This window comes from Mastigoproctus giganteus, chromosome 10 (genome assembly GCF_048544385.1).
Source record: "Mastigoproctus giganteus isolate SK-2022 chromosome 10, ASM4854438v1, whole genome shotgun sequence".
In the NCBI taxonomy this organism is placed as follows: domain Eukaryota; kingdom Metazoa; phylum Arthropoda; class Arachnida; order Uropygi; family Thelyphonidae; genus Mastigoproctus; species Mastigoproctus giganteus.
This window is the reverse complement of record NC_143584.1, coordinates 36,181,887-36,192,536: the sequence shown is the minus strand read 5'-3', so window position 1 is coordinate 36,192,536 and position 10,650 is coordinate 36,181,887. Positions and strand designations below refer to the sequence as shown.

The 10,650-nt window shown below is 38.0% G+C and overlaps 1 protein-coding gene across 1 annotated transcript in view; it reads right to left on the bottom strand.

The window, feature by feature from the left end:
• Nucleotides 1-209: 209 nt before the first annotated feature.
• The window catches only part of LOC150078978 (glucose-6-phosphate exchanger SLC37A4-like), a 30,542-nt gene continuing 20,101 nt past the window's right edge, over nucleotides 210-10,650 (bottom strand). The window contains exons 6-9 of the mRNA XM_090383705.1: nucleotides 8,579-8,676; nucleotides 8,389-8,490; nucleotides 4,113-4,251; nucleotides 210-670 (exon numbers count right to left, since the gene is read on the bottom strand). Of these exons, the coding sequence (XP_090239831.1) occupies nucleotides 510-670; nucleotides 4,113-4,251; nucleotides 8,389-8,490; nucleotides 8,579-8,676 (500 nt within the window). The 3' untranslated portion in view covers nucleotides 210-509. The remainder of the gene's footprint in view (nucleotides 671-4,112; nucleotides 4,252-8,388; nucleotides 8,491-8,578; nucleotides 8,677-10,650) is intronic.

The following is a 10,650-nucleotide window of genomic DNA, read 5'->3' as shown; positions in this document are numbered from 1 at the left end:
GACTGCTGATTTTATACAACGCAGTCAACAGGAATCGCTCACACCACCACATCCATTGATATTCTTGAAGATAATCAAAGAGAGATCGGTATTATTTGAATAAGTTTTCTTGGAAGGATTTGATTTGAATTTGATTATTTTCCATTTAAAGAGAATATGTTGTCGATGGCCTATTTTAGAAAACAGTTACCAAAATAAGATTTCAATACTCAGATGTGTGTTGCCCTTCGGTGGCCATTCCAGCTACTTTGCTGTAGGAAGGGTCAGTTTTATTATTGAATTAAAATCAGTAAAAACAGAGAGTCTGACTAGCAGTACAAGTATGACACGTTATCATTGTAACTTGCATCCAGTAGGTCTTGAAGAATAAATGTATTTTCCAGCGAAGTAAATTGGATCAATAAGTGTACAGCTTCATTAGATTTGTTTCTTCTCCTTCCCTGGTGGTTACAATGTACAAAAAAGATGGGGCGAATTTCACGACTCTCTCCAGCAAATATTATAATGGTTTAATCTGTCTTTTTACGTCCGATATCAGAGCTTAAGTTTCTCGCCATAAGCATTACAAGGACAGTAAATCCACAAATTAATTCCAGGATCACAAAAATGGCTGCCCAACTGTAGTACTTTGCTATATAACTGAAAGGAAGACCCGATGTTATGGCACCAACTGCAAAGAAACAAACCATAAATTTATATATATAGTAAATAAAAAGTATAAATATATGTAAATATGGGCAACAGGGAAACTAAGACCAGAACACCATGAAATACCCAATTTTGACCAAAGTTGATGATACTGATTAAAATTTAAAATGATTACAATAAGTTTAATTTGAATTAATAATAAAATATTTTAAAATTATTGATAATTAATAACGGTATGATCCCATCGCACTTGAATACAAGTATTAAATCGTGGGTATCGAAGAAGAGTAGGAGGTCATCTTGCGATATGTCATTCCAGGCCTGTTACACTTGACCTCTCAAATGAGGAATCGAAGGTACACAGGAATTAAATTTGGCGTTAGGCGCCTTCCAATCATGTCTCAGACACGTTCAATTGGGGGCAGTTCTGGTGATCGTGCAAGCCATGGGAGAATAACCCCTTCTTGAAGAACCAATCTGGAAATTTTGGTTTTATGTGTAAACATTGCAATATACATATTCGTCAAAAACAGAATCACTACTGGTTTATTGATATTTTAAAGGTAATTATGGACAACTACTACAATGCTCCCGCCGCCACGAGAGTTGTTCTCATGTCATATCCGATTGCTGAGCCGGCCTTGCCTCTCGTCAGCGTTTCTGGAAAGTCCTGAGCTTGGGCATCGAAATGAACCTTACTCTTCCAACTGTATCCAAAACCGATGAACTGCATACAACCTCCAACTCTATTAACGATATTGCGGAAGTAATTTCCGTCCTCTCATAACCAACTATCCGTCCTCTCTCGAAGTTCGTCTCTGGACATATGGGACAGTTTGTCTTCTTTCGACATTATTCTAGGACTACAATAAATTTTAATTAAGAAACTTTTGAAAAATTTATAACTAGAAAAATAGCAATTTCAACTCTACGATTTGTTCAAAAACAAATCGTAGAGTTGAAATCCTTCTTAGCATTATCACCAACTTTGGTCAAATCGAATCACTCTTTCGTGGTGTTCCGGTTTCCGTTTCCTTTAGTGTCTATAATATACAGTATACACTGGTTTCCAAAACTTAAACAACGTGGCTAAAAGAAAGCTTTGTAATATTTTACACACATATTGTAAACACAATGAATGGATCATTGCACACCTAAAAGAAGGCACCAATACTTTTTGCTGGAAAATGAGCTAATTCCTAATTTTTTTATCTGCTGTTCAAAACTTTGGGACCCATCGTACTGACACCTTTTTCACGACGACGGCGAGAACCTCTGCTATTATGTGGTACACACGTTCAGATGAGATTCCCAATCGGTGGCAATGTGCCGAACTGTCATTCATCGATCACTCTTCACCAGATCATGCACACTGTCAATAACCTCTAGAGTGATAGACGTTTCAGATCTTCCAGAGTGTGTATCATCTTCCAGGCTCTCCTTCCCTTGTCTGGTGCCCACTTCTTAACCATGGGATAGCAATGGGCATTCTCCCCAGTGCTGTAACCATATCCTCATGCATTGAATTTCGAGTTAGTCCCTTCCCCCTCCCCCCAAATTCACACAGCTTTGTTGACTTCAGGACCAATTAAAAAAAGAAGTTATTGAAGGTGCATGAAACTTTTATGGGTTACTATTTGAAGTGTTATTAACTACTGAAGTTTTTAACACTTCATCGCTACCCTTTCATACTCAAGTTACTGACCTTTCAAACTCCCCTCTTAGTACTCACAAAGATCATCTCTCCTTGGGAAGTTCCAGTCGAATATTTACAAGAATTTCCATAATATGGTCCTTTTTTGAAACTGGTGTTTAAATGTTGGAACTCGGCATATGAAATTATGTATTAGTTGCTTTGAGACGCTATTTGTTGATTAGACGTGTGCACGTTGATTAGAGTCGCTTGAACTTTGTTTTTCTCAGTAATTGACGGCGATTTGACTGCACAGATACCCCTTGAAAAAAACATAATGGTTATCGAGAGACTATCAAGGCCATCACCGATTGTATGATTTCTGTTTGAAAGGTCCAAAGGTGGCAGTCTGAAGGGGAAAGGGCTAACCTCCACAGCGGATCCATGAAAACCTCTCACCATACTACTTTAACCACTACTGGGCAATGCCGTATTTAGGTAGTCTAGTGCCTTGGTGCACATAAATGCGCGAAATTCTCGTATGAGCATTATATTGATCTAAAAGGAAGTGTAAAAGAGAAGTACTAGAATGGTTGCAGTAGGGTTTATGCCCATCAGCGACTTAAATCATATTGCACCGTATATACTGGTAATTCCTGTAAATTGCGTATTCTGTGGTCGATTTGCTGTTTGATAGATGAAAAACCCCAGTTTCTAAGAGAAAAACCATTCTGTTCTCTCCTGAGACCGATTAACTTAGCCACGTTGTGAAAAGATCCATAAAAATTCCTTCCTTGTCATTGACGGGATTTGAATTCAGGTCTTTTCCACCCGGTGATTATATCAACTGTCCTACACGCGATGGCCGTGGAGTAATTTAAAGTGTGTAAATGCTGCATAATATATCAATGTGATGTACAAAGTGTTTCATAACATATGGGCAATACTTTCGGATCAATCCAGAACCTTAAAGTAATGAAGAATTTTTACATAACCACATGCCCGATTCTGAACGGTTATAAAGCAATAGCTGTTCGAAGTTTAAAAAATGGCTATGGTGGTTTTTCAATGGAAATAATAACAAAAATAAGGATAAGCAAACATGTATGAATAAACATCTACTCAGCATGTGTCTGCGTATTCTTATTTATTGTTTTTAATCATCGAAAACTGTGATAACCACCATGGATAAACATCTTTTTAAAATTCAAACAACCACAGATACGTAACCATTCAGAATCGGACAAATGTTTATATGGACTATTTCATTCTATTCAGGTCGATATTTGTGTTAACATCACGTGCATCTGAATACGTGTGGAGCTGTAATGAGTTGTAATAAGGTTTTAGGGGCATCAGCGACTAAGACCATATTGCTCGTGTCTGTGAATTGCGTTCGTTCTGAGATCGATTTTCTGTTTGTTGGACGAAAAACCCGAGTTTAGTGGAGAAAAAACCATGCTCCCCTCGCCTGAGACCAACGAACTCAGCCACACTGTGGAGAAGACCCATAAAATTCCTCACATCATCAAAGGGAGATAGAACTTGAGGTCTTTTCCACCCGATGTGGAGAGGACGGCGATTCTACAAACTGTACTACCCACAAGGACACACATGGAGCATTCTTCTGACTTCCATATCCAACTCCTTACCACGTGAGAAATCTGTTGTATCCATTCGTTTTCTTCAAGACTTTTTTTGTACTTGATTCCCCGCACAATAATCACATAATATGTTACTTTTTATAACAAATATTTGAGGATATTTATTTCTAATGGCGCTTAACTAATTCAAATAATTATACACGGATCGTTGAATTAATCTGTCTTACTATTTGCAGCAAGGGCTACAATTGCGTGAGCTGTTCCACTTAAATGTGAAGGAGCTGATTCAGTAGCAACTACTCCGAATATGGCAATTGGACCGTACAGGCAAGCCCCCAGGATGAAGCCTAAGATTGTGATCCATAGCTGTAGGAAAAATAAGTTAATTAATAACAGTTATACCAGCATTATATATTCATTTACAACAAGATTAAGTGAATTTTTATTTACTGCTTTTACTATCTGATTTAGTGTACAATGTATTTACCATGTAAATAGGAACACAATTACGTCACAAGCATCCAGGAGACTAGAACGTTCAAAATGGGACAGACTCTCCAGAATGTGAAAAACGAGATGGGTCAGGGTGATAGTTATTGTTTGAATGGAGACAGAATGCGAACAGATCTTTTATATCGCAATGTGTAGTCTTTTTGTTAGCTGAAACTGTTTTTCAAATCTGATGGCAGCAGTCAATTTGGATTTTTATCTTCTTCGCAGTGAAAAACCTTTTGTACAGGACTACGTTTATTCTCTTCCTCTATTAAGTGAACCCTTATATTTTTATTTTCAGCGATTGCTTTCTTAACAACTGTAGTTATGATGGATTGTTGAAGGATGAAAGGTATTTGTGCAATTCAAGGTACATTTTATGCGACTTCACAGTTTTCTCCAAATTTCCTGTAGTACTCATAATAGGCAGTAAAGTAGATGCTCGGTCAGGGTCGGGTATCTTTAGATGTACATGATGTTGCTTCGATGATCAGGCTTCACGTAAAATAGCTTTTTATAAATGATAGTATACTGGAAACGTTTTGTTATTTTTTGTACCACTTTTAAGGAAAAATTCTTAATTTTACTTATATATGTACATGTTTATCTTGTTATCTTTTTGTTGACCCTAGAAACAATCCTCATTTTGGAAAATTTTGAGAAAAAGAAATGTAAATACTTGATGAAGTATATTTCATAGAAATTATGAAAGTATTTTCAAATTAAAAACTATATATTACATAACGAATATTTATAATTAACATGATACGAGATATTCAATTTTTGTTTTCTCAGTTGAAATTGTACAAAGTTGAGGAAAAGGATTTTTTTTTGTCCAATAAATGGTACGTTATTTTAAAAGAAATCTCCAACACTTTAAATATATAAATAATCAAAGCCCGTCACATTTCTAAATTTGCTAAATTTCCTAGATTGGAGTCGAAACAGACTGAAGAATTGTTTAACGATGGTTTTTAACCATTAGGAATCTAATAGGATGGCAACCTATCTCCAAAATGAGGGGGGAGAATTTGTTATGATATGAATCTGTTGTTGCTGTACGTGTTAGTGTAGGTTTTGACTTCAGTCCGGGTGGCACGCGCTGTGAACACGACAGCAATCAATTATGGTTTTTATCTTTTCCACATTGAAAAACGTGAAAGATGTTTGGTTCGGAGGCTACGCTGACAAATATCTTCATTGTAAAGCGTGGTGCGTTGTTGGAGAGGGAGGCGAATTTTTGCTGACGTCCATTCAAGCAGCCAGAATTCTGAGGAGTGGATTTTTCTTAATCTTTTTGTCATCTCCGTAATATTGAATACTTCTCAGTGCATGCTGATCCTTTCTGGAAACTGAGCAGTAACTTTATTCGACATCAGTGGAACAGGAGTGGGACCCCTGAAAACTATCTAGCTGTCTTAGTAAGACACAGAATATCGAAATATTTCGAGAGAACAATTTCTTCTAGAGTGCCCACTTTTATTTCTCACCGACCTGACATTCTGTAATCCAAATTTGATTGAGTATGTTGGCTTAGCAACAATTGGAGGTTTTTGGAAGTTTCTTCACGTTGGATATTACAACAGGTATTTTTTCAGGTGTGGTTGATTCCTGGAATTTTCTGAGGTACTGGGTTATGAAATCAGCATAGTGATCTACGTTTTTTTTATTACAGAATATGAGAGGATATCACCCCGTTCAAGTGTCAAGAAGAAGAAATTACGTTGATGAGATTTGTATTCCAGTTTGCGTCACACCCACTGAAAAGCTGATTGAAGAAGTAATTTGTTGCATCAAGTCTTCATTGGTGAAAATTTTTCCATAAAACCGGATCTTTGTATCGGCGGGCCAGACTGGTAGGTTCATGATTCGACCATTGTATGGCCACAGAAGGAGGAGTAACTGGAGTTCCTTGAATTTGGTGGAATTTGTAGCGGGTGTAAAGTACTTCTTTAAGGGCTTCTGTAACCAAGGCCGAAGTACTTAGCAGTTCAGACCAATAACGAAGACCTATGCAGCAATGCGGCTGCTACGCCAAGAGTTTGCAGGAATACATAATCCTCAGCTTATCATCCGATATGTCCAACGCTGCCTTTATCCCATTCCATTATATTCCTCCATCATCTGGTCTTCAGCGCGCAAAACTCACTTCATCAAATTTCTTCGGTTAGAGTACTGGATCCTTAAATGGCTTAACCGAATAACAGGGAGACAGTATACCATTTCTAGATTAGTGCTCTACTCGAATGAATTTAGACGTGATGCCTTGGAAACAGCAGATTGCTGCCCAAAATATTCTAACACTTACTAAATTCATAACCGGCCGTATAGATGCCCCCAGAATGGACGACATCGTTAGGACTCCCAGAACTCCCTGATTTAATAATATTAATAATAAACCCATAAGCGCAATTTGTGAAAGGGTTAACGCATGGTAGCGGTTTAGAATTGGTGGTTCCTCTCCATGTTCTATTTGGAAGCAGTGCTGTTTCCGCAGTTTCGTGTCCTATATTGAAGAGAGCAGTTAAGGGGGCTTTGTCTTTTCCGACTAGGGCCAGAGTCGGAAGAGACAGTTTGTGTGACAGAAACTTGCTTGTCAATTTGTACTTTGCAGACGTGTGTGCAATTATGTCAGTTCGAATTTAGAAAAAATTGTTCGGTTGTAAATTCAGTCATTTCGATTGTACTAATACTGAAGAGTAACATGGGCAACAGTGTGGTTACTGTACCTGTCAGGGCCGTAATAAAATTGATATTTTCGAGGGCTTCAGTTATCACAACAGCACCGTCAGCTAGGAAGGCCAGGAAGTATTGGCGTCCTGCGTTCACATCAACAGGGTCTGCACACTTTCAATTTGCAGAAGCCTTCAAGGGAGCTTCGTGCTGCTTGAAGAAGTGTGAAGAAAAATCCCTCTTAAGTACAATGAAGAATAGTATCTAGATACAATTTCCCTAACAGTGGACTACAGTGAATCGGTAACTAGACAGGAATCTTACATAATATTGCTTATTGCCAGAAGTGAATAATATGGTTTAAATGGCTGACGTCATGGCATTCAGTTGTCGATGGCAGTGTCTATAATCTGAATGGGTGAGCGATCAGACTCATTGTGTATGAGATGACGTTCACCATCACCATTGTGTTTATTGATATCTTATCAAAGAATCTGCTGGCTGTCTACTCCACAGGAAGATAGCTTATCGTGGGAGCAGGTCGGTGACACGCATCGCCTATCAGCTGGTTGCTGTTTATTGTCCGAATAACAAATTTGGTAATTATTCTTACATACCCACTTGCTGAAAGTGGGAAATATGTAATACTAACCATCTTCACTGTTGTCATTATTCTGTTTCTTCCAAAACAGCTACCAATTCGAGAATTGAAGAGTACTTTGGTTAAATGCATTTCCACAAATTTAGGGAATATTTTACTCACTGCGTGTGTTAATATAGGGTGTTTCATAATGGGCCGTGCTTTAAGGATCCATTTAGAACTCGAAAACAATGGAAAAAGTTCACGTAAACAATGTCTAATTCGGAACGGTGACGATGGAGTTCTCAATGAACATCGAGAAATAAAATTCAAACAGCCATAGCTCCGTGACCTTTCAGAACTGGACAAGAGTTTGTAGGAACATTTTTCGTTGGTTCTAGCTACTGAAATCGATTCTGAAAGTATGGCTACGTGTTATTAAACACTGTATAATGTAGAATTACACAAAAATATAGACTTATGTTTGATGTACCAATAACGATCGTATTGGATCTATAAATTTACATTGGGCTTCTGGATTTGTATTTGTTTTTAATATTCATTTTTACTGGAGCCATACAGGGATCGCAGGCCGGATGATTCACTTTTTAGGATCACATTCAGTCCTTGGACCATAGAGTTGTCTGATAGGCAAAGCTGTGATCCGCAGGATGGAAATTTCTTTTATTGACAATTCAAAAACTTGGACAATCAAGACTTTCATTCTCATTCATAAATATAAAAACATCAATGCTTACTTGAGAGGAAGATTCGTTTACAAAAAAGTACAGGATATGAAGACATGTCATGACGCCTCCCATAAATATTGCTGCTACTGGCATACGGCAATTTCCTCGCTCCTGAAATGAAAGTTTAGGCATTTTAACGAACTCCTTCTTTGAAATTTACCCGAAAAGGTATTCACATAATCCATAAAACCTAATTTACCTTTTTGGAACTACGTTGTAAAACCCAGTCGGTTAAATATCCTGCAATCACACCTCCGAAGAATCCACCCGATTCTACACTACTTGTAAATGCACTACCTGAAAATGAATAAAATTTCATTAGCATATTTGCACGGTTTTCTATTCTTTAATTGAAGAACGACATATTGAAATCCAATCATTATATAAACTATTCGATTTGACTGAATCAAGTTCATTAGGAGGAATTACTGCGCTCAATTAGAGCTTAAGAACTTGTTGCCAAAAATAACTCTCAGACCAGAATAAAACTGCTTCCTTGAGTCCGGTAATCTCTCGATGAATAGCTCCTAATGAGAAAATTACATTTGGTGGTAAGAAAAACTGTTTCCGTGAGGAAGGAAATTATGCGATTAACTTTGGGGAAGAAACCCTAAAGTCTACAAACAGTGTAATAACCCAGTTCTCAGCAGACTGAACGCTTAACATGTAGGCCACTTTGGCTTTAATGCTTCTTAGAGCATAAAGATAGGAAGTCCACATGTAGTAAGAAATCCTTTAAAGTTTAGCGTGGTAAATAAAATGGTTCTTTTACTGAAAGAGCAGTTATTTTATGACGCTCATGTAACCGATACCTGCTCATGAAATTTACCTTCATGATACCAGGTAAAATTCTATTTCAAAAATACTTTAAGGCTTAACCCAAATTATTCCTCTCCTCTCTCGTATATTAATCGTTGAAAAAGAGCAAACATATCACCACCATCTAAATTACTCTGTCTTTTCTGCATCCTTTTCAACAGACCAACGTCCTTTCTAAAGTGAGATTCCCAAACCCGTATGTAGTATTCTATACGTGGCCTAACAGTTATTCTGTACAATGGGATAATCGCCCCTTTGTCCTTGCTGGAAAAGTTCTTGTATATCCTTGACATAACTCCATAAGCTATCTTAGAAATCTATCTGTTGCTCAGAGAGTTTATTGTCAGACGACATAACTACTTCCCGGTCTTTCTTCTTATCGAGTAACTTGAGCTTAGTTACCGAAATGGTATGTTATCCTGGAATTGCTGCATCCAAATGCGATACAGTTGAACGGCATTTGCATGCAGTACAACTGTTGAACTGCATTTGCATGCAGTACAACTGTACTTCATTTGCCATGTTTTAGCACATCCAAATAGTTTAGCTATATCTCGTTGAAATAGTAAACTTCAATTAATGTCATTGACCACTCTTCCCACTTTTCTGCCATCAGAAAACTTTGACATTCAACTTGATATCAACCTACTTACACATTCAACTACTTAGATATTCAACCTACATCAATAAGAATTAAAAGCAGTAACAGGCTCAGCACCGAACCTTGCGTGATTCCACTCATAACATTATTTCATGAAGAGCATTGCCATTTATAACTACTCTCTCTCTCTCTCTCTCTCTCTCTCTCTCTCTCTCTCTCTCTCTCTCTCTCTCTCTCCTTCCACTTGACTGTCCCTTTATCCTAACAATAGCCAGGATAAAGGGACAGTTAAGTGGAAGGAGACAGAGCTTGTTCCTAATGACACTTTACTCCAATTTATGCAACTACTCCAATTTATGCAACTATTGCACACGTGAACAAGTATGCCACAGAAAGGGATATAATGATTGAAGGAGCAGTAATTGAAAAGGGTGGATTCATATACACTGTGCTGCCACTTTATTAGGTACACCTACCTAGTAGCGTGTTGAGCCTCCTTTAGCCTTCAAAACAGCCTGAATTCGTCTAGGCATGGATTGAACAAGATGCTGAAAACGTTGTGCAGGAACGGAGTACCATAAAATCACGAATGTGTTACGCAGTTCCTTGAGATTCGACGGAAGGGTAGGCCTGCAGCGAACAGCCCTTTCCAGCTCGTCCCAAAGATGTTCAATAGGATTGAGATCCGTGGACTGAGCGGGCCACTGCAACAAAGAAAAGTCATTGTCATGTTCCTGGGACCATTCCATAGTGATTCGGGCTTTGTGCGTTGGCCCATTATCCTGCTGGAAGTAACCATCTGACTGAGGATAAACTGTCAACATGAACGGGTGCACTTGATCAACAACGAT